Below are 25,918 nucleotides of genomic sequence, written 5' to 3'. Positions count from 1 at the left end.
CAAGTTCAAGAAGACTGGATGGCTGGAAGAGTGTCTGTTATAAGTGCCACAGTTAGTTTTGGAATGGGCGTGGACAAGGCCACAGTGAGGTTAGTGTGTTTTCTTAATTCTGTCATTCTCAAGTATCCAGAATTTTAAACCCTTTTATATGTATGCACTTTGGGTTGTTTAATATACAGTATCTTCAGTATGATTATTTTCCAGACTACAGGCAGTTCTTGATTTTGTGTTCAAATGTGAGACAATTAATATATTAAAGAATGTGAAAGGTAAAGATATACGTCACGTTATATAAAGCAGGCCTAGACAAAAATTACACTACAGAAATGCAATGTAGCATACACAATAAGTATTTCTGGGAATAGGAAATGAACTAGGGCAACTGGTGGCACAGTACTTAAATAGATATGTGAAATTATTTGATATTGCTTTTAGTGTTATAAGGCATCAGTATATCTGATACTGTAGATAAATAGTGAAAACAGTATGTCTGCATTGCTTCGAGAACCATTAAGGATCAGCCTTGTAAAAAATAAAATAAAATAAAAACTTAGTAGTAGTAAAAATCAGATTATAGTTTTAGACTAATGAGAATGAATTGTGGCAAGCTTGTAGCCTATCCCCTTTGTTGTTCAAACTGTGCATTGAGGAAGCAGAGAAAAGGGAGAAATTGGGCAAAAGATATACATGTTTTGCCACTACTGATTAAGTGTACTGAACAAACCTTATATACTGCCAGAAAAAAGAAATTAGTACACTCTTTTAGAGGTTTCCAGTTCACTCAAGATACATTGTGGCAACAATGCGTGTGGAGTGCATGAAATGATTAAATTTAAAGATCGATAACACAAGCTGTGAGGTACCAGGTATTGACTCGTGCTGAAACACCAATATTTGTATGTGGTGTAGCCTCCATGGGCAGCAATGCAGGTATTGAATCTGACATGCAGTCACTCGCACAGGGTGAATACTGTCCTGGACTATGTTATGCCACCCCTGCTCAACCTGTTCACATAGTTCTGTTGATTCATGAGTCACACAAGTCACTTTTCATCCCATCACATCATGCACATGCTCAATTAGAAACAAGTCCTTAGATTGTGCTGACCACGGAAGTTGCTGCATGTCTTCCAGAGCACATTGAGTTTCACAGCCAGTGTGTGAGCGAGCATTATCCTGTTGGAACAAAACATCATCTCCCTGATGCAAGAATGGCAAAAGAACAGGTATAACATTTAGAAGGACCCCTGGTTAATGTTCATTCCATAAACACCAAAGATGAATGAAGGTTGTAGCTTACTGCCTTCCAGATCATAAGGCCTGTTTGTGGGCCAGTGTGTCTTGGACAAATGCACTCTACAAGACAGCACTCACAAGGTCTGTGTCATATGCCCAAATGACCCTCACTTGTGTGCAGGTAGAATACGCTTTCATTGCTGGCAACCTCAGCACACCATTCCATTTTCAAAGTGATCCTCTGATGGCACTTTTTGTGCTGTGCATGTCGATTTTGTGGCACGAGTCAAAGACAGGCTAGAGATGTGTGTGCCCATTGTCTCATTGGTAATACAGATTGTATACACTCTGAGAAAACCGGGAAATCTGGGAAAAACCCAGGAATTTTTTCGTCCAGGAGGAAACCAGAAAAAAACAGGAATTTTTCATTGTTTTAGTCTTTGGTTAAATTTTTGTAATTTTGACTGGTAAGAACTGATACACAGCAAAAAGTGTCAAAGGCTTTAGGACAAAGACTATGGGGTACTTCATAACAGCAAACTGTTTCCGATGAGCATGAGATCATAACTGTTTACATTAAGTTTGTTTTGAGCAGTTGCCAGCAGGCTTGCGCACACGTGCTGTTGAGTTGCTGCATATGACCAGTGCTTTTCCCACTTCTGACTACTTGAAGTGTGGCTGCAGCAGTAGCAAGAAGAAGTCGTGCTACACAGAAAAATTTTTCTGGTACGCCCAAGCTACCAGATTGGCGCATGCGCAGAGCAGGCTGGGTTTTAGTTGGGAGGGGATAGTGACTCGTGTTTACATTTAGTGATTTTGATGTTTCCCGATGTCCTATTTCCTCTTCATTTACAGTTCACATGTCAGATTAAAACGAAACTGATTTCTGTGGCCAGCAGCTACCAACTGAATTAAAATACATTCATATAATTATGGAAGGCTGTTATTAGTTTCAATTTTCTAATTTTACTCTATTTCCACGTATTGGGCAGTCAAGCATTAATCACCTTGCACAACAATGAAGTTATTTTTGTCTGTTTTCTAAATAAATGTGGCCTTTTATTAATCTTTTCTGCTGATTTGGCTTTTATTAATGTTTTCTGCTGATGCAATCAATTTATACGAAACAAAGTGTTTCATTCCACACTATTGGCTGGTTCCAACTGTTCACTGAATTTCTAGTGCACATTTTCACTGGCATTAAGCCATAATAAAGAATCAAACATGAGCCAAACAGTACTGGTACTCCAAGAAAATTTGCATCCCGAAAAGCACACTGAAAAGCTCAATATCAGGTTGAGGCCTCTTCATTGTGAATCTGAACACATGAATGTTTCATTCAATCTAAATTATGCATTTTAGCATGGTTTACAAAATTCCTATGCTCTTGGAGTATCCCCTGATATCATATTTCTGTTATGACGTCATGTAGCATCTCTCAATGCTATATGTGTACGAACATATGGGTTTCCTACATCATCGTACCTGCTCACGTTCAGTAACGCCTGTTTTCTGGTGCTCTCTGGCAACATGTTATAGGTGAAAGTTTAACTTTTGTTGTAGCTTATTAATCTTAAAGACCAGTATTATATTGAAAAGCTTAGATTTTCTTGTAGCTACACTATGTACATTAATTTAAACCATTATCTTTTCCTATTTGTGCGGTCACACTACTAAACAGTGATGTTGCTACGTCAGTCATTACATCATGCTCCTTATGCTCTAAATGAGCATAAAGACTATGATGTAATGAATCTTTATTATAAACTAAAGTCAGAAATTCATGACAAGAAGGAGACAATAAAACCAAAAGTTTGTTCTGTGTCATACAATGGTGCATTTTCCAACAGAATTGCACAAGCTTTCAGAAGAACGAAAGTCAATATTGGATTTCAAATAAAAGGTACAATTGGTTCTAGGCTATGCTATAAAGCTGGCAACAACAGCAACAAATATTTAGAATCTGGTCTATAAGATCAACTGCCAAGACAGTGACAAGTTTTATATCCGTCAGGTGGGAAGGAATTTCAAGATTCATTTTAGAGAGCATACATATAACCAAAATAAGAGCAGTTTGGGTACACGTTCGGATACAGGAAAAACATGTGGCAGGAGACACAGAAGGTAATGTAACGTGTTGCATAGGGCACCAAAGGGGCAATCACTGAACCTATTCGAGGAAATGGAGATTTATGTACACAGGAAACAGTAACCAGAATGACTGCAGCATGAGCAAAATGAGTTTAATGTGAATGCTTATTTTGATGTATTCAGGAAGCTAATAGTCTGAGCAGCATCAAGAGCTCCAGCAGCTTGCCGTGAGTTCGTGTATGCTGGCCACCAGCTACGAGGAGACTAGGCCTTCTTCCGCAAGTTCCACCACTAGAAAACAGACTTTCATACTGAGAAGCCACAAGGTGGCGCCATTGAGATCCTAATCCAGATGAATTATCTATTATTGACTTTTTCATTAATAGCCACTGTTTCACTGATTATCTTACACTTGCATTTATGGTTTAATTGTTTTGTCATACTGGAAGATTTCGATTTATAGGTGTGATTTGATTATTAGACTTTTTATACTGGCTTTTACACAGTTGTGTTATTTTACTTTGACAGGCTGCTAGCTTCCCATTATCACCATCTGTACTCTCTATGTGGATTTTAAGTATGGATCTAATTCCATGTATTGTATATCAGTACATATTTTATTTTCAAATGCTCATTTTGCCAAGTGAAGCAGTTTTAATTAATGACTATACATACTGCATTTTAACTATTAAATTTGTGATATGGTTACTCATGTACCCTAGCTATAGTGCCCCCTGCTGGCCTAAGTTATTTGTATAAATACTAGAAAAATCCAAGCCTTCAAACGCACTTACCATGTAATTTGACATTGATACCTACATCCGAATATTTTGTGGTATGTGTGGCTGCAGCAAATTGAACTTAGTTGATTACACCATTGTTTTTGTTTGAAACAGATATGAAGGTTTCAGTAGCCGAAACTCTTAATAGTGAAGTGTAATAGTTTGTGTGATCAAGACTGACCTGTAATGTTAAATATGATTACAGACTCACTTTCAGACTTCATCTTTTCAATTGATAAACCAACATGCATAGTCATAACCCTGACTGCTAAGTTTCCTCACCACCCAAAAAGTACAACTCAGTGATTCATGCACTAACAATGAGAGTACACCGAATCAGCAATACATACAGCCTGGAGTGAGGAAATTGCACCCAGTGAACCATTTCAGGGCAAATGACTATGTTGAGAGTACCATAAAGAATAATGGCAATAAGGAACAATATCAGAGCACCCAGGAAGAAGCACCATGACAAATTGCCCACCTACCACACGTATTAGACATTAGTTACAAGCTGGGCAAGATGTTGAGAGGGTATCAAATCCATCAACTACAGCAACAACAAAATAAGAGACTGCCTTAGTCCAAATAAAAACCTGTATAGTGAACATAAGTAAGTTTTGGGAACAAAGTGATGAACAAGAAACATTTGCAGCAAAACAGCATAATGTCAAAAACAGCACAAGTAGCTGCAGTGTGAGTGTTAGCAAGTTTCATGTACAAAGTAGCAAACAGGTAACATATGCAGTGAAACATAATAGTGCTAATAAATATCAAAAAGAAATTCAAACAGGAGTGAAACAGAGTAATGGTCAAGGTTTAGTACGTAAAACCTGAAAATTACCTTATTGAGTGATAGCCAAGGTCGTAATGTTTCAAGTTGCCTTAATGAAAACGTAAATGACAATTGTCTGGGGTATGTGTATACTTCAGCAGAAGCCAAGGATGTCTTGCAAAAAACTAACAAGAAGGCTTCTGAAGCTGATGTCGTCGTAATTATGACTGGAACAAATTATATAGCGAAAAACAACAGTGCTAACTTAATAAAAGGTTTAAGAAGCACATTACCAAGTATCACATCGAAAAAAGTGTTTGTTCTCGATTCTCCATTTAGATATGATCTTGCAAAACAATCCTGCGTAAATCGCGAGGTATTGTAAGTAAACAAACAGCTATATCACCTGTGTTTGAAATTCAAAAATACCACAATCATGAAAGCTAGTGAGTTTGACAGGGAGTGCTATACTAGACAAGGATTCCACCTCAACAACCAAGGAAGAAGATTAATCTCGAAACTGATTACCAAAACTTTGAGTAAAGAAATGGCCACCTTTACAGTAATACTGCTGGACAGGGAAACCTGTAAAGCCTGCTAGTCTGTCTGCCAAAATATTAACGGATATGTTCCAGCAGGATCAAAATAATCTTCAAACCATTCACTCTGAGCCCAGAAAACTAGATGTATCCGAACGTTGTCAAATTGGGGCTTGGCTACCAGCAGTAGACTTACAAGACAACATGCATCTTCCCTCTTGCTATGAAAAATCAATATTATTCATGCACATAAACATTAGATCTCTGAAATATAAAGCTGATGAACTTGGTGTTTAATTGAATGGAAACAACAGAACAGTATTATGTATTAATGAACACTGGTTAAGAGGAGAAGAGAGAAACTGTATGTACCACCATGTTTTAATTTAATTACAAGTTACTGCTGACCCAATGAAGGTTACCGGGGTTCCTCAATATATATAAGTGCCAACCTAGGGTTAAGATATACTGTGTTTGATGTTAGGGACATATGTGTTAAAGGCATTCTTGAAGCACCTGTCATGCTACTACCAACATTAAAACTCACAGTTATTTCAATATACCATTCTCCTGACAGTGATGCCAATCAATTTGTAGAGTGTTTAGATAAATTTATTCACCGCACAGAAAAAATACCAAACACAATACAGTAATTTTAGGAGATTTAAATTTTGATGTAAGGGGGGAAAAAACACACAAGAATACTAATTTGCTTAACACGCTAAGATCCCATAATCTCTTCTGTGCAAATTATAGTCCCACAAGACAACTTTCTTGTCTCGACAATTTTATCACAAATATACATAAAGATGATTTTGAATTGGGACTTCTTAATGTCAACCATCTGACAGATCACAAAGGTATATGGGTAAAAGTAACAATTAATGAAACAATGGGGGATTGTGAACCAACCCAGTATGTTAGGTTCTTAAATGATAAAAGCATAAATAGCTTCAGGGATAAGCTTAAGGCACTAAACTGGAATAATATAATATATGCTTCCAACAATGTTGAGGAGGCTTGTAGCAGATTTGTTAGTACTCTATCTGAAATTTTCAATACCTCCTGGCCAATGGTTACCAAACGAAACAAAACTATGGCAAGAAAGCATGGTCGAACTGCTCCACATAGGTGGTTCACACCATATTTACAGAAGCTAAGATAAATGGTTTTGTATGCTGTGATAAGGTAAAAAATGGTAGTGTTGACAATGCATCGTATGTTAGCCTCAAGAGACACTATAGATCACAAATCAGATTAGCAAAATGTAGAGCAAATGATAACTTCATCAAAAACTCCAATAATAAGTGTAAGGCTGTGTGGAGTGTCATTAAAGCAGAATTAGGTACAGGTAGTCATAGTGTAAAAGTTACAACTGATGATGTCACCCCAGATGAATTTAACCTCTTTTTTTTATCAATGCAGCAAACCCTAATTCCTCATCTCCTCATAAGAAGAGTTCAAAATCAAATTCACAATTTACTTATATAAACCAGTTTTTACAAAAATTTGCTGATACCGTGCCAACCTGTAATTGGGGACATGTGGAAATAAGTGATGTAATTAAATCAGTGGCAAAGTTAAGCGACTCCAGTTCAGAAGATATTTATGGCCTCTCAAATTTTGTGCTTAAAAAAAAATAATAGAGTTGATATCATTCCCTCTCTGCACGCTCATAAACTGGATATTTGACAGTGGTATTTTTCCAGTATGTCTGAAGAAGACAGTAGTAATTCCATTACACAAAAAGGGTGATAAATCCTGCACCAATAATTATTATCCAATTTCTTGGATGCCTATTTTTTAAAAAATAATCAAATATTGTATACAAAAGCAAATAACATGCATTTGTCAAAAAACAGTGTACTGACAAAGTCTCAATATGGTTTTAGGGCCCATTTATCAACAATTAATGCTGTTGAAAATGTTCTTTCTATTATGCAATCTTCCTTTGAATCCAAATTATCTGCCGAAGCCACACTATTGGACTTGAGCAAAGCATTTGATTCTGTAAACCACAAAATACTGCTGGAAAAACTATGGTGTTATGGCATTAGGGATCTGGAATTCTCCCTCATTAAATCATATCTCAGTAACAGAAAGCAAACTGTAAGCTACAACGGTCAAAAGTCACAGTTACTGAATGTCATTAGTTCCTCAAGGATCAGTGCTTTGGCCATTACTGTTTATATTTATAAATGACCTGCCCAGCAATATGCCATGCATATTTGTGCTTTATGCAGATGATACAACTTTCATCAATTCAGGGAAGGACATAAATAAACTGAAGGAGCAAAGTAAAGATTTTCTCAGATTCAATATGTGGTTCGAAGCCAATGAGTTAGCTATTAACTATGAAAAGACTGTAAATATACCCTTGAGCTTATCCAATGCTGATATTGAGTACAATTCTACCAAACATCTTGGCGTATACTTAGATACGAAATTAACCTTGCAGAGTCACATAGACAACATATCTCGAAAGCTTTCGCGACTTATATATCTACTGAAAAAATTACGCACCCGTGTTTCTGAAAGCCTGTTGATTAATTCTCATTATGCATTCTTTCATTGCCATGTTAGCTATGGTATTCTCTGTGGAGTAATTCTCCATGGTCCAGGAAAATTTTTATTTGGCAGAAGAATGCCATCTGGAGCATCTCTGGGATTACCAAAAATAACATATCATGTAAAAAAAAATTCTCTTTTTATATGCAGCTGCCTTTTGTACATAAAAGAAAACTTTAACAGTTACAACCTTAGGCAGTCCGTTCATAATCATAACACTCGTCCAACATTTAAGACAGGCATACCACCGACTCTACTCAAGAAAACACATGACAGTTATGAATACATGGGAATAAGGCTTTTCAACACATTACCTGTGCAGGCACATTGTGTCTCTCTTAATATATTTAAAAGTAAGACTAAAAAATAGCTGAAAGACAAAGCTTTTTATAGTGTTAAAGAATTTGAAAACTCTTCAAAAAATAGACCTGACTTACGAAACATCTTGCAACTCTGTACCTCTTCCTAAGCTTTTTTTGTCTCTGTAGTTCCACATTTAACTGTTAAACATGTGGAGAAATCCTTTTGTATGAAATGTATTCTTTTATTATGCTCATTCTTTAAAATCCACACTTTAGTTGTGTGGGATATCTTTATGTATCAAATGTATTCCTTTATTATGTATGTTATTTTAAAATGTATACTTTTGCTTTGTGTGATACCTCACAATAGTTTTATATCTTAATATGTAAATTGTACGTTACTCATGATAACATCGATTGCATGTAATTGCTTAAAGATGGATAAATAAATAAATAAAGGTGCTGTGGACAAGCTTTAAGTGCCAAGAGCATACCCCATCAGTCCAAAAAGTTTCAAGACTGAATTACTTTACACTACTGTTTAATGACAAGTCATCATTTAACATTGTTACCAAAAATATCGAAAAGTACTTGACCAGTTTACTTCATACTTTTAAATGATATTTTAATGAACCTTCAGACAGACATAGGCTATGTTTATTTTTAATGTATATGATATGTATTTAATATAGGAAGAGGAAATGTTGTTTCCAAATAGCTTGAAAAGTACTTGACTGATTTACTTCAAATTTTTGCACAATATTCTAATGAACATTTGGTCTGACACAGACTATACTGTATATTTTTTTAAGAAAATATACGTATAATATATAAATACATTTGTAATATATAGAGGGGCAACATTGTTAAATTTCTTGTCCAATTTGTAACATTTTTACATAATACCCTAAAGCACATTTGGACATCATAGGTGATATATATTTTTCAAACAAGAATGTAATGTTTTCTGTTAAAACTGTGTGTGAGAAAGAAAATGCTGTGTGGTGTGCTGCTGTGAAACTGTGCAGTTTGTCTCCTTCCTCACAGTCAAGTTTAACAATGATAGCAGGGCAAATTGATTCTTCTATATGTATTCTTTCTCATTATATTTAGTTTTAAGTAAAAATGTATATCAACAATGTGCTGTTTTTTTCTCTTCCTCACACTGTTTTCACAGAAGCCAGGAAAGTTGTATTTGTGGCTCATTGGGTTATTATTAGAATACTATTGCGGAATCTGTATTTGCAATAACAATAAATAAGGCTCAGGTCAGAGAGAGGAGATAGAAGTGATGGACAGGGAGGAGGAGGAGGAGGAGGAGGAGTAAATGGTTAGGGAGAGGGGGGGAGGAGGAGGAGGAGGAGGAGGAGGAGGAGGAGGAGGAGGAGGAGTAAATGGTTAGGGTGAGGGGGGGAGGAGGAGGAGGAGGAGGAGGAGGAGGAAATGGTTAGAGAGAGGAAGAGGGGGGAGGGGGAGGGGATGTGCAGAGAGAGGAGGGTGGAGGAGTGTGTTTCTTCAAGAAAGAGCAGGTTAGCAGCTGTTAGCATCTCACTTAGACAATGAACTGACACAATTTAGTTCTAGTATGATGGACATAGAGGAATTACGGGCAAAGTTTAAACAGACTGTAAATTGTGCCCTGGAGAAGTATGTGCAAAGTAAGTGGATTAAGGATGGAAAAGACCCACCATGGTTTGACAACAAAATTCAGAAATTGCTGAAAAAGCAAAGGCCATTGCAGTCTTGGTTCAAAGGAGAATGTGAAAATGAAGACAGCCAAGCGTTAGTAGAGATCAAAGCGTCTGTGAAAAGGTCTATGTGCGAAGCATACAACAATTACCACGGCCTTACATTAGCAAAAGATCTGCCTGAGAATCTGAGAAAATTTTCATCCTATGTAAAATTGCTAAGCAGTTCTAACGCTTCCACCTAGTTGCTCATTGAGCAGTGTAGTGTGGCAGTAGAAGATGGCAAAACAAAAGCCAAAGTTTCAAATTTCACATTCAAGAAATCATTCATGGAGAAGAAATATACAAACTTACTGTCATTTGACAATCGTACAGAGTCCCATATGAACGACACAGTTATAAGCATTCGTAGAGAAACAACTGAAAGAGTTGAATCAAACAAGTCACTAGGTACAGATGGAACTCCAATAGGGTTTAACAAATTGTACTCTAAGGCCTTGGCCCCTTACTTAGGTCGCATTTATCAAGAATCTCTCACCCATTGCAAAATCTCAAGTGACTGGAAAACAGTGTGGATGACTACCATCTATAAGAAGGGTAAAAGAACAAACCTGCAAAATTACAGACCAATTTTTTTGATACTGGTTTGCTGCAGAATCCTTGAACATATTCCCAGCTCGAATATCTTAAACTTTCTCAAGACTGAGAAGTTTATGTCCACAAATCAGCAAGGTTTTAGAAAGCATTCCTTGTGAGAAATTCCCAGTTTGAATACAGTAAATTTCTTTGAGAGGAAAAGCTTCTGTCCCCAAATCAGAATGATTTTGGAAAGCACACTGGTGTGGAACTCAGTTTGCCGTTTCCTCACAAGATCCTGCAAACCTTGGGTGAAAGACAACATGCAGATTCTATATTCCTAGATTTTGACATGATACCACACTGCCAACTGTTAATGAAGGCACAAGAATACAGAATAGGTTCCCAGATATGAGAGTCACTCGGAGACTTCTTAAGTGACAGAAACCAGTATGTTGTCCTTAATGTCATTTTGTACATACGTAAATGATCTGGTGGACAGGATAAGCAGCTGTCTGCTGCTGTTCACTAATGATCCTGTGGTCTATGGGAAGGTGTCATCATTGAATGATTGTAGGAAGATACAAGATGACTTAGTCAAATTTTGTATTTCATGTAATGAATGACAGATAGCTCTAAATGTAGAAAAATGTAAGTTAATTTGGATGAATAGGTAAAACAAGCGCATAATGTGTGGATACAGCATTAGTAGCATCATGCTTGACACAGCCACGTTGTTTAAATATCTGATGTAATGTTGCAAAGCAATGTGAAATGGAAGGAGCATGTGAGGATTGTGTTAGTAAAGGCAAATCATCAACTTCAGCCTATTGGGAGGATTTTGGAAAAGTGTCATTCGTTTGTAAAGGAGACCGCTTATAGGATGCTAGTGTGACCTATTCTCGAGCACTGCTGAAGTGTTTGGGATCTGCAACAGGTCAGATTAAAGGAAGACATTGAAGCAATTCAGAGGTGGACTACTAGATTTGTTATCAGTAGGTCTGAACAACATGCAGTGTTACGTAGATGTTTTGGGAACTCAAATGGGAATCCCGGGAGCGAATGCAAAGTTATTTTCAAGGAACACTATTGAGAAAATTTAGACAGTTGGAATTTGTAGCTGACTGCAAAATGATGCTGCGAGCATATATTTCGTCTACAGACAAGGAAGGTAAGATACAAGAAATTAGGGCTCGTACTGAGACATATAGACAGTCATTTTTTCCTTCACTTTATTCACGAGTGGAACAGGAAAGGAAATGATTAATAGTGATACAGGGTACTGTCTGCCACATACTGCATGGTGGTTTCTGTAGTAAGTATGTAGATGTAGATGTACAGAGAGAGGTGGAGAAGGAGATTAGGATGGAGTTTCAATTCCAATACATATTCAGTAATTGTAAAGCATTGCCAGGTTCACTAGTAACAAATAGAGAAAATATACACTGATGGTTTTTATGTTCCAAATGGTCTACATAGTCTCCCCTAATGAGAAGCAACACCCAGAACATTCCTACAACCAAGTGAAACTGTAAGAAAAGTTCCTTTTTGGGATGTTGTTCAACTTCCGCATCAAATTCGCACTTTCGTTAGTTTAGGTGCAACAATAATTCTGCATTTTGTCTTTTGTGCTAGGTTCATATTGATAACATCAAGTCTCATCACTTGATGCTTTCTTTCCCTAAAAGAAGTGACTGTGTTTTTGATTTCAATAGGGTACCAACAGGCATATGTGCATCATTTTTGTTCAGGAGTCATTGTGTGTGGGACAAACTTTGCACACATTTTTCTCTTCTTCAACCACTCTGGAGAATGTCATGAGTATGTGATTTAGAGCCATTCAATGCATTGCTCCATTGCGATTTGTTACACAGTGCCATTGACGCATTGCATTACAGCTTAACATTGCCTGCTTACAACTGACTGGTTGAATGCACATGTGTTGTTGAGGCTCTTTGTTCAACCTGACACTCTGGCTACTGTGCTTGCATCCCTTATACACCAGGAACAAAATCAGTCTCAGAACTTCATGGATCGACTGTGCACATGCTTAACAGTAATTGTGGACTGATCTAAAACTCCCTGGCAGATTAAAACTGTGTGCCAGACCGAGACTCGAACTTGGGACCTTTGCCTTTCGCAGGCAAGTGCTGCACTATCTGAGCTACCCAAGCACTTTCCCGCGAAAGGCAAAGATCCAGAGTTCGAGTCTCAGTCTGACACACAGTTTTAATCTACCAGGAAGTTTCATATCAGCGCACACTCTGCTGCAGCATAAAGTTCTCATTCTGGAAACATCTCCCAGGCTGTGCCTAAGACATGTCTCCAATAGATCATTTTTTTCAAAATTGCTAGTCCTGCAAAGTTCTCAGGAGAGCTTCTGTAAAGTGTGGAAGGTAAGAGACGAGGTACTGGTGGAAGTAAAGCTGTGAGAACGAGGCGTGAGTCAAGCTTGGGTAGCTCAGATGGTTGAGCACTTGCCCATGAAAGGCAAAGGTCCCGAGTTTGAGTCTCGGTCCGGCACACAGTATTAATCTGCCAGGAAGTTTCATATCAGCGCACACTCCGCTGCAGAGTGAAAAATCTCATTATGGTGGACAGATTTATATTGGCAGTATGGGACGTATCACAATATTGTGGAGCACAAACAATATATATGGACCGATTACCATATGCAGTTGGCAGTGGCAGAGCATGCAGACAAGTGTAGTGTTGATGTTCTATCTGGTTCGCCACTTGTGAGTGAAAAATCATGGAAGCTGCTGAGCAAGCAAAGTGGCTGTCCAACATGAACTGTGCGGAGAGCTACAGACTCTCAGTATACTGCTTGTCACTTAAGCAAGCTGGCAGGCTGGTTGTGTTTGTGGAGCTGCCCCACCATGTGACATCAACACCACACTGCAGGCAACAGGAAGCACTGATTAATCTTAAAAACCATCCACACGACATACACAGTATTGTGTGACAGTGGTAGCTTCCACTTGATTTGCTGGTGAGAAGCAGTAAAAATTATAATGAAATATTCTCAGCAATAAATATCTGAAATCCTTCCGTTTTGGTCTTGGCACCTGATTGAGACATAGTATGCCAGGATACCCAGCCATTTTGAAATAATAAATGTAAGGCAGTAGCCACAAACCAAAAGTAGTCACCTGGTGAAGGCTGGGCATGGCTTTGGTGGAGAGGGAAGTACCTGACAGGAACACAAGTTGCACCTATCAGTCTTTCTGCCAAGACTGTGTGCATCAGGGTGCTGCTGATGTGGGTGACATATGGTGCGATCTCAGTTAGTGTGCGGAGAATCGACATTTCCACAGACCGTTGTTGTGCTTTGAGCAAAATGAAGGGTGTATCGCGGGCCTCACTTAGTTGGGAACTGTAGCCTTTATTTATCAGCCTATCATGTTGCCAGATCTCTACAGATTCCTTTACAATGGAATCACTGAATGTGTTAACCTGTTTGAAAACAAATTCATATGTTGCAAAAAGTCTTGTAGGTACTGTCTTCCAAGTAACCTGAACACAAACATATCATCTAAATACTGAGAAAGAAACCACAATGGTTTGTGGAATGCTAATTCAAGAGCAGTTTGTTCAAGTGCCTCCATAAACATGTTGGCTGCACTGATGATAGGAGCAGCCCGCTGCCACTTCGTCAGTGAATTCATACTATCTTCCGTCAAACAGGAAGTAGGTTGATTTGTGAATGAATTTGAAGAGTTTCGTTAGTGATTGCCTGAACTTCTCTCATGTGAGTTCAATAATGTCTCATAGAGGTATCCTAGTAAAAAGGAAAACAACATCAGTGCTCACTGTGAGGTCTTCATGGCCTAGGTAGATGAAATTAAGCTACTGGACAAAATGCACTAAACTATGTATGTGGTGCTGGGCCTTGCCAACAAAGGAACTAAACATTACTGTTAAGTTTTTTTTACTCGCTTTTACACGGGTGTGCCAGTGTTGCTTATGATGGAATGGAGTAGAATCCCTTCTTTATGGACTTACGGTATTCCATAAAGTCTTGGAAGTGCAACCGTTTTTGTACAAAGTCTTTTTCAGTCTTTTCTTGAAAAGTGTTCAGGGGAAGTACAGTGGTCGTCCTCTTAACGCAGTTGACTGGATCATCATCTGCTCTTCTGTAGTAACCATCCTCTAGTACACTGTACATTTTCTGCTTGCATACTTAAAGCAGTGGGAGGACTATAGGATTTCCTTTGCCTATTGCGAGGATGATTGTCTCTGAGTCTCTTTGGAGTAATTTAACTATGTTTCTCTCCTCCATGGAGACATTTGGCCTTATTGCAATGGCCATTGTGAATGCATGACTGGATTCACATCATATTTCTTCCATTGTGTGCTGTGAAAGAGCAAGAGCAACATGTTCTACCGCACTCATAAAATCAGTCATTGGTAGCATCATCGGCATTGGTGTAAAAGTTACTCCCTTTCTAAATAAAAATAAGGTTTAATTATCAACTGTTTTCCCTCTACACTTGATTATAGTTCTCTGCAGTTCTTCTTGCATTAGTTTGGTTACAAGGTGTTCATATTTTGTGGCTTTTGTGCACATTGCCAACTGCTCTGCTTTGTTGGTTTGAGACCTTCTAACTGGATCTGTCCACATTTGTGACTCAGAGAAGAGTGTTGATGCTATCTGCAAGTAAAGCATGAGTTGCAGATCCATACCCTGACTAGGAAAGGTGGTTTAGTTGGGCACTGGACATCTGATATGATGAATGATCTTCACAAAAACTGGTATGATTAGGTTGTCTCTGCATCTTGGAAGAAAGGCAAAGCAGGCCAGAAGGAGGTTCTCTCCTATTTCAAAGCTTGTCCACCTTCTTCACTTTCATGATGATGTGAAATGTTTCGGGGTATTTAGCTGTATGGCATTGCCGAAACAGTGTGATATTTCAGCAACCTAAGTTGTTGCTATTTTCATCCACGACTAGCTATTTTGTGTAACAGTGTCACCTCCGCCTGTTCCTGTTCCTGTCACAAATGGTTCATTGGAAGAATAATTGTTGGTAAAGCCTCTGTGTGGGCTCAAATCACTCTGATTTTATCTTCATGATCTTTTTGTGAGATATATGATAATACAAAATATTGTTGTACAGTGATGCTGGCCACATAGGTATCTCGGGCAGTGTTATTTTTATCCTCAATATGCAGTTTCATTGCTTCATTTAGAGGAATTTAAGACATGGGTAACTGTAAATGCACTATCCCACTATAAACTGAATTGTTGCAGGTTTGTGGCCCATTGGAATGTTCCACAGAATATAGCATCTTACTACCAGGAATCAGGCAGAGCTGGTCGTGATGGGAAAACAGCATGGTGTCGAATTTATTACAGCTCAGAAGACAAAAGAAGCATAGACTTTCTCTTGAGGCGTGAAATTCAGACTGCTGCAAATACTAACAAAATGAAAAGTGCTACAAATGCTTATGAAGAATTTGAAAAAATAGTGGAGTATTGTGAGAAAGTACGGTAAGTCTTACAGGAGTGCAAAATTCTATGTAGGTATTGTTTAATAAGTACAGTCAGCAGACTTATTCACTACTATGATGTGTTAGTCATATTGATTATTGGAGCACAGATCCATTGTTCAATTCTTATAACTGTTTTAGGCCAAGGTATTCCCAGGATTGTAAACCCAACTGAGTAACTCATTGGGTACAGTGACAGAAAAAATGACATTCAAGTGAAATTATGTTAAACTGAAAAATTTGTTCCAAGCATTGTGCCAAATGGCATCTGCTGATATACTCCATCATTATAGGTGTATGAATTTTCTGTTTTCCATATTATGTAAATGGTTGCATTTTGTTTTCTTACATCACTGCTCCTGGTATAGGATAGAACAACATTATTATGCCCAAGTTTTATTTTTTTATTTTTTGTTTTTGTAACTGTTCTTGGAATACTTCTGTTGTATGCAGTCACTGTTGAGAAAATTTAATGTGCTATGTGTAGTTAGTGCAGTCATTCAAACCTGACCATGGAATTGGAGACAGTGAAATGCCATGTTAAGACAGTTATTGACATTTCATTCAGTTGAATTAAACATTTAATATATATGGAAGGGAAATAAATATCATAAGTAAAGTATGGCTAAATAGTTTCAAGCAATGTTAAAAGCAGAGCCAGCTTACACAAAGTGTGCCAGTATATGCCTGTGCTATTAATAACAAAATGATCTACAAAAAATAAAGACATTGACCATGAATGTGTTAGGTTCACAGGTTCCACAGCGAAGAATTCTGCCAAAAAATTGTGGTTTCCGGTAAAGTTTCAGTTCAAAAAATAAATATAATTCATTTTTATATTTGTAAATAAATTTCTTGTTTGTCCTTAGAAACCTGAAGGAATTTCCTCAGTATAGTTACATGTAATTAAAATTACAGAACAACAGTTGCGGAAGTGATGAAAAGGGGGGGGGGGGTGTATTAATGCTGTCAGTGTCCATAGCACTTACGTAGCTAAATATGTAGCACAAACAGCTTAGACAGCCAAACCAATTCGCCAAATTTGGGTTGTGAATTTAAATGCTGGCAGTGCCATCTGTTTTTTGTTGCCATGAGCCTCATAGAGTTTAAAAGTGAAATGTTGTATATTACTGATAGCAGATATCGTAGCTTTGGTACTCAGGTTCTGGAGGAGATACGATTCACTTTAAAAATGCATCAGCATCAAAGTGAGGGACATGGGAAAAACACAGACGAGAAGTTGGTACCATCTATCATCCATCCTTTATTGTTGTCTTGTGTTCACATCAGGTCTCTCTCTCTCTCTCTCTCTCTCTCTCTCTCTCTCTCTCTCTCTCTCTCTCTCATTTGCAGTTTTGTTTATGTGCCTAATGACTAATCAACAACTCAATTACATTGTAAGCTGTTGCCTTTTCTCTTTTCATTATACATTTCCACCAAGGGCATTCCATTTCCACATACATCTACAAGGGGCATTCCACGTTGATTTGCACTTTATTTTTTCTCTTCATTCAGGGTGTGCCATTTGACTCATCATTACAGTTGCAGTATATAGTACTTTGGTCTAATAGTAGGTGGCAGGACAATCACTAAAAGTTTAATCCCTGCACAGTACAAGCGATTTTCCCAACTACTGTCATTACTTGAGTGAACAGCATGGAATCTGATCATCAAGGACAGCACTGGAGAACTTGGTTTCTCTAGAAGGAGGGTGTAAAAACTGCAGATACTCATAGGCGGTTGGTGACGGTTTGTGTGGAGTGTTCCTGAAGGACAATACTTGCAGGTAGGAAAACCACAGCTGCCATTTCTGAAATCAGGTTCCAGGTACTGCCACACTTACTGTATGCTCCTGAACTGGCCCCTTCTTGAATACCACCATTTCAGGGCTATGAAGGAAAACTCTACACGGACTTCATCTCACAGACTTACAGGAACTGTGAATAGCTGTCCTACGGTGGGTGCAACAGACTCCAAAAAAGTGGTTAGAGGAGGGCATACAGAAGTTAAAGGGTTCAGGCTACTACGGTGAGGGTGGTAATGCATGGGACACCATTTCAAATATGGCAGCCTTGGTTTTCCGACTCGTGTGAGGACAAGCACTGTCGAGTTACAAGGGCACTCTCAGTGACAGTGCACATTCTGCACACAAAAACTCCATTTGCCTGTGAATATCTGCAATGTTTAGAGATTTGTTGTCCAGTGTTGTCCTTGTTGATCACACACCATGTTGTCCACTTGCATAATGGCTGCAGTTGGGAAACTGGGCCACATTGTATAGTAGTAATTGTCCTGCCACATACAGTTAAACCAAAGTGCTACATACATGCAACTTTAATGAAAAATCCACCAGCACACCATGACTGATGGCCAAAATAAAGTGTAAATCAATATGGAATACATATCATACATCTACATCTATACTCCACAAGCCACCGAGGATGTGTGGCAGAGGGTACTTCTGGTACCACTATTGTATACCTTCTTCACTGTTTCAGGAGGGGACCCAAAGGGCGTAATATGCCTTATAACTAATATAAAAAACAAAGGAAATGACAAGTAGAATACCCTCTACATTTTAAGCAAATTGAAGTGGGAAAGCTGAGACATGAACACTCTTTATTGTAAGGGGGCTTGGAGGGTTAAAATGTTTAACAGTGAGGTGCGAGAATAGGATTTTTTTTTTTGGGGGGGGGGGGGGAGGGGGTTGGGTCTGGTGATGAGAAGCAAATAGCTCGATAACGGATATGCTAAATAGAAAGAAACTAGATCTTATGGAAAAAAAATTATAAACACAGTCACAATGAAAGACCAGTCAATGTATCCAAGCATTTGGGGTGGGGGTAAAAACTTTGTTATGTATCACACCCAGTTATCACCTAAGAGGGCCTAATCAGTCATCATTCATATACAACATAGTATGATGTACTTAAAAGCCATTGACAAGAACAGTAAGTGTCATAGCATTTCTACAATTTCAACAAAGTTGTTTAAATAATTCTTATTTTTCAAATCAGTCAGCTCATTTAAGATCATACTTCGTGTGTGACCATGTTAATAAATATTTCAGACTCTCTTAGAATGTTCGTCCCTACTCGTTGTTTAGATTTGTGTAACATTTCCATTTGATCATTTATATTACTCAGAAAATGTTCATGAGTTTTTAAATGTGCCCCTAGAGATGATGTATTACTTAGATAGGAATGCCGTTTAAATTTCATTTTAAGTTTTCTTCCAGTTTGACATATGCAAAATCCTTTCACACTGAAGCATTTAGTTTTGTGTATCACAGATTGCTCATATGTGGATTCTTTCTCTAAACTGTTCTGTAATTTGGCACTTTTGTTTTAATCGTGTTTCAAAGATTTTTGTCACAGTTTTCATTATTTGCATTATTGACATGTAATGCCTATTAAACAGATAGCACATCATGATGTTACTCATGCTATGTCCACTTTCCTGTTGTGTGTGGATGATGGAGGTTGCTGACATGGGAAAATTACTGTTGTTCTGTGTTACTGTTTATGAATTTGACAGTGTGATCTTATGGTTCATTATGATGGACATGTGACTTTAAATAGTGAACATTTCATAAGCTACATTTGTATTTCGTATCTTTGACATCTTGTACACTGCGGTTTCGTTGTCATTTCTGTTTCTATTTTTTAATGTTGATTCAGGTGCCATATGATGGTCATTGATCAAAATCAGCAGCAAATTAATAACTTGTTCTAATGCAGCCAAGTGCCACGAGTTTCCTGAAACTTAAATCCATTGTTGAAAATTACCTGAAGAAATCATTTGATCAGTAATACTCAGGAATTGGCCATACAAGTGTTTTGTAAGCCACTTCTTTCATGGGTGAATTACATTTACTTAAGATTCTTCTTCAGAATCTATCTGACATTGGCATTTCCCACTATTTGTTTTATGTGGTCATTCCACTTAAGGTAGCTTCGGATGGTTACTCTTAGATATTTTACGGTAGTTACTGTTTCTGGCAGTTTATCACTAACAGAGTAGTGGATTTATTTTCGTATTTATGCACAATGTGTTACATTTATTTATGATCAGGGTCAACTGAGAGTTCCTGCACCATTCATCAGTTCTGTCAGATCTTCATGCAATGTGCTTGAGATCTTCTGATGTTGTGCCTCCTTATAAACAACGGCATCATGTGCAAACAGCCTTGTGGAGCTTCCCACATTAGCCACTAGATCATTTATATGTATTTTAAACAGTAACAGTCTGATCATACTTCCTTAGGGTACTCCTGAAATTACCTGTACACGTGTTGATTTTGTTCTGCTAAGAGTGATGTACTAAGTTCTAGCTGCAAGGAATTCTTGAATCCAATTGTAAATCTGGTCCTATACTTAGTAAGCTCATTTTTTTATTCACTAAATGACAGTATCAAATACTCTCCTGAAGTCAAGGAACACTGGATACAATGACTGTAGTGCTGTGGATCTCATGGAGGAACGTAGTGAGTTGAGTTTTGCAGGATCTCTGTTTGTGGAATCTGTGTTGATTTTCATAGAGGAGATTTTCATTCTCCAAAAAACAGCTCTATAATTATGTGCTTTTGACCTATGACCCTTCTTGAAAATGGAAATGAGCTATGCTTTTATCCAGTCACTAGGTACCCTTTTTGCTCCACCAGCACACAATAAACTGCTACTAGAAGGGGAATTAGTTCTTTTGCAAACACTCTGCAGAATGTTACAGGTATCTCATCTGGTCTAGATGTCTTTCCATTACTAAGTGATTATAGCTGGTTTTCTATTATTCCTTGATCACTTATCTCAGTATCTGCCATTCTGACATTTGTGTGATGATTAATTAGAGGAACTATATTATGATCTTCGATGGTGAAATGGTTTTGGAAGTCTGAATACAATATTTCAACTTTCTCTCTATCACCTTCCATTTTCATATCAGTATGGTCATTAAGTGACTGAATAGATGGTTTTGGTTCTGCTTACTGATTCCATGTAAGATCAAAACCTCTAAGGCTTATTAGTCAGACCAGTTGAAAAAATATTACTTTCAAAATCACTGAATGCTTTTCTCATTGCTCTCTCTTTATGCTCATTGTTTCTTCATTCAGCTAGGTTTTGACTTCTCTTAAATCTGTGATGAAACACTTTTTTTTTTACATAGTGACTTTCTGACATGGCTATTGGACCACAGTGAGTCTTTCCCATCCCTCAAAACCTTGTTAAGAATACACCTGTTTAAGGCATACTGAATGATGCTTTTGAATGTTACCCATTTGTGCTCCACATCTTTGTCTTGAGAACTGGTTAGACAGTCTTGGGAAAGATCAAAAAGAACTCCAGTCTCAAAGGGTACAGGACAAAGAAACGACGAGAATCGACCAAGCAACAGTCGGTATTCTAGTTGTTCTGTTGAAAAAGTACCAGAGCTTCAAGTGCTGAAGCTGAAATCCTTGTAGGAACAGAAAGCTGGGTAAAGCCATAAGTTCTGCCAAAATTTTTACAGTGGCGCAAACTGTGTTCAGAAAGGATAGATTAAATAAAGTAGGTGGTGGTGTGTTTGTGTCTGTTGGTAGTAGTTTATCTTGTAATGAAGTTGAAATAGATAATTCCTGCGAATTACTATGGGTAGAGGTTATACTTAACAGCCATACCAAAATAATAATTGGCTCCTTCTACCGACCCCCAACTCAGATGATATAACATCTGAACGGTTCAAAGAAAACTTGAATCTCATTACAAATAAGTACCCTATTCATACAGTTATAATTGCTGGAGACTTCAATCTATCCTCGATTTGTTGGCGAAAATACATGTTCAAATCTGGTGGAAGACAGAAAACATCTTTCAGAATTGTACTAAATGCTTTTTCTGAGAATTACTTTGGACAACTAGTTTACAAGCCCACACGAATTGTAAATTGTTGAGAAAACACTCCTGACCCCTTAGCCACAAATAATCCTGATCCAATAGAGAACGTCATGACGGATACAGGGATTAGTGAACAAAAGTTCATTGTAGCAAGGCTTAAAACCATATCAACCAAAACCACTACAAATAAACGCGAAATATATCTATTTAAAAAAGAAGATAAAAATTTGCTTGATGCCTTCCTAAGAGAGAGTCTCCATTCCTTCCAAGCTAATTATGTAAGTGTAGACCAGATTTGACTCAATTTAAAAGATACAGTATCGACATCAACATATAGATACTGCGTAAGTTAATAAGAGATGTGACTGATTCGCCATGGTACACAAAACATGTCAGAACACTGTTGCAGAAGCAACGAAAAAAGCATGCAAAACACAGAAGAACACAAAATCCCCAAGACTGGCTAAGTTTCACGGAAACTCGAAAGTTAGTGTGGACATCAATGTGAGATGCTTTTAATAGTTTCCACTATGAAACATTGTCTCAAAATATGGTAGAAAACCCAAAGAGATTCTGGTCGTATGTAAAGGGCACCAATGGCAAAAAACAGTCAATACCATCACTGCATGATAGCGATGGAAATGTTACCGATGATGGTGTCACTAAAGCGGAGTTACTAAATAAAATTTTCCACAATTCCTTCATGAAAGAAGACAAAGTAAATATTCCCGAACTCAAATCCAGAGCAGCTGTTAGCATGAGTGACATAAAAGTAGATATCTCAGGTGTTGCGAAACAACTCAAATCACGTAAGAAAGGCAAGTTTTCCGGTCAAGATGGTAGAACAGTGGTTCCTTTCAGAGTATGCAGACACAATAGTGCCTTTCTTAGCAATCATATACAACTGCTCACTTGTTCAAAGGTCTGTTCCTAAAGACTGGAAAGAAGCACAGGTCACACCAATATTCAAGAAAGGAAATAGGAGTAACCCACTGAATTACAGACCCGTATCACTTACCTCAATTTGCAGCAGGATTTTGGAGCATATACTGTACTGGAACATTATGAATCATGTTGAAGAAAATGACTTATTGATACATAACCAACATGGATTCAGAGAATATCGTTCTTGTGCAACGGAGCTAGCTCTTTATTCCCACGAAGTAACGAGTGCTGTTGACAAGGGATCTCAGATCGATTCCATATTCCTAGATTTCCAGAAGGCTTTTGATACCGCTCCTCACAAGTCTCAGTTGTGTGACTGGATTCGTGATTTCCTCTCTGAGAGGTCACAGTTCATAGTGATGGACGGTAAATCATTGAGTAGAACAGAAATGATATCTGGCATTCTGCAAGGTAGTGTCACAGGCCCTCTGCTGTTCCTGATTTACATAAATGATCTAGGTGATAATCTGAGCAGCCCCCTTAGATTGTTTACAGTCTAGTAAAATTATCAGATAATCTATTCCAATTACAAAATTATCTGGAGAGAATTTGTGTATGGTGCGAAAAGTGGCAATTGGCGCTAAACAAGGAAAAGTGCAAAGTCATCCACATGGGTACTAAAAGAAATCCGATAAATTTTGGGTATACGATAAATCACACAAATCTAAGGGTTGTCAATTTGACTAAATACCTAGGAATTACAATTATGAGCAACTTAAATTGGAAAGATCACATAGATAATATTGTGGGGAAGGCGAATCAAAGACTGCGCTTTGTTGGCTGAACTTTCTCTTCTGAATGCGAAAATATTTTGTTGACACCCACCTACATAGGGAGAAATGATCATCACAACAAAATAAGAGAAATCAGAGCTCGAACGGAAAGATATAGGTGTTCCTTTCTCCACGTGCCATTCGATAGTGGAATGGTAGAGAAGTAGTATGAAAATGGTTCGATGAACTGTCTGCCAGGCACTTGATTGTGAATTGCAGATTAACCATGTAGATGTAGATTTAGATGTAGACTATTTGATGTTGACTACTCACTTACTCTGCAATTATTTGTACCCTGTCTCTCTTACTGAGCAAGAATACTCTCCTATCTTTACAGCCCCTACAACTCCCAGAGAGATTGATGCTGTCACAGCATGATCTATGTTAACTAATTTGAAAAGTTCCGGTCTGTCTGTTGCTAGTTGATCTAAGATGTTACCTCCATGACTTGGTTCTCAATTGGAGCTCAAAGTAATTTTTGTTCAAGGCATGCAGAATAATGGCATATTAACCTCTGCCTGTGGCACCAGTTTTAATTGAATAACTCACCCATTCTGTAGAGGGCAAGTTGAAATCTCACAGTATTACAACAGTGTGATCAGGAAACTTAACACAGAATTCTGCAAGTTCTTTCTCAAGTGCTCTGCCAGTACAGCTTCTGATGCAGGTGGTCTATAAAAGCATTCGATTACCATTTTTGACCCTTTTTAGATGCCTAACATAACTTACATTATTTCACATTCAGAATCCGAAATAACCTCACTAGATATGAAATTCTGTACTGCAACAAATATTCTGCCATCATTGGCCTCTCCTTACAGTAAATATTCCAATCTGTATTTAGGATTTTTGTACTATTCACTTCTGGTTTCAACCAACTTTCTGTTCTTCATACTATCTGGGAATTATTATCTATAACAAGCAACACTAATTTACACATGTGCGCACGCGCCCCCCCCCCCCCCCCCCCCCCCACACACACACACCTCTGACATTAGTGTGTTGTAGAATTAGGGAACTTTCTTTTTATCCTTGTGTATTATGATCTTTTTGGGGACTGAAGATCTCCTCCATAGTAATAAACGTGGGCTACAGAAATGAGTTATCTTGTGAAACTCGGCTTACTCTGTTTCATCAATGGGATAATGACATCCACAAAGTAATAGATAGTGATACGTGGAATATCAAACCAACTTGTTTTTGATTTCAGGCTTCCTATCAGAGAGAATTCAGCATATTGTCCTTAAGAGATGTGTAAACAGCTCTTGGAATACACCGAAGGAATGTTATAGGGTTGTTACTGTTCACAATATGTAAAATTGTGGATTGGATATTGTCAGAAGCTAAAGTAACTTACAAAATACTTGTTCAACTAATTCTTAAGTATTGTTGGTCAGTCTGGGACACTAACCAGGTAGAATTAACAGAGGGAGATCCATAGGTCATCAGCACTTTTCATCGCACATTCGTGTAGTAAATATGAGGGCACCATAGAGATTCTTATTCATATCCATAGCATGGGCTACTAGAGAGAAGTTGTGCACCACTGAGATGTTTGCTCTCGAGATTCTGAAAATGGTATAGTTGAAAAAGAATCAAGCCACATATTGCTTATTACCACGTACAATATGAACAGTTGTTCATCACACACACTGTGCATATACGGAACCACAAAGGGGGATAAATGATAGTGGTAGACTTTGCCTCATACGGTAAAATGGGTTATGAAGTGTGGATGCATATTTTCAGAAAATGGATTTATCTGAAAATGAAGGTAATTTGCAGGATGAGGGGAAAATTGTATCTGTCAACCAAGAACTGTTCTAATGCTGATGATGCTGTTGCAAGGAGTATTTAAGAATATGAAAAAGAGTCATTAAGACATATAAATAAATGTACTATGCAGTGAAGATAGACATGTCGTGCAAGAAAAGTAATTCATATTTTTATATTTCCATCAAGTAGTGTTTAGGAAACAGAATACATTAAATACTTGCTGCTCCATTATGAAATTGGAGACGATAGGTTGTGTTTGAAGGGTGAAGCACTCTGCTCATAAACATAATGCCAGTAGAGGTCACTAGAGTAAACAGCTGCACTAGTTCACTAGAGTAAACATCTGTACTGTGCAGAATCCTTGGTGGACAAATTCCAATAAAGCAATGAGCACAGTGGATTGACACAGGAATGTGTTTCATTTTCTCAAAAGAGGAAGACTAGCTATCAGAGTAGATGTGGCATTCCATCTCCTTCAACTGGTAATCATAGTCAGTGATAGTAGTT

General features: G+C 37.9%; 1 protein-coding gene across 1 annotated transcript in view; it reads left to right on the top strand.

Annotated features, from left to right (window-relative positions):
* LOC126299561 (uncharacterized) overlaps window positions 1-25,918 on the top strand; it is a 280,185-nt gene that overhangs the window by 154,164 nt on the left and 100,103 nt on the right. Inside the window, exons 7-8 of the mRNA XM_049991559.1 lie at window positions 1-89; window positions 15,809-16,048. The exon at window positions 1-89 is cut by the window's left edge and continues 23 nt beyond it. Coding sequence (XP_049847516.1) covers window positions 1-89; window positions 15,809-16,048 — 329 coding nt within the window. The remainder of the gene's footprint in view (window positions 90-15,808; window positions 16,049-25,918) is intronic.

The sequence above is a fragment of the Schistocerca gregaria genome, chromosome X (assembly GCF_023897955.1).
Source record: "Schistocerca gregaria isolate iqSchGreg1 chromosome X, iqSchGreg1.2, whole genome shotgun sequence".
NCBI classification, from domain to species: domain Eukaryota; kingdom Metazoa; phylum Arthropoda; class Insecta; order Orthoptera; family Acrididae; genus Schistocerca; species Schistocerca gregaria.
Note: the sequence above shows the minus strand (reverse complement) of the source record. Positions and strands in the feature narration are given on the sequence as shown.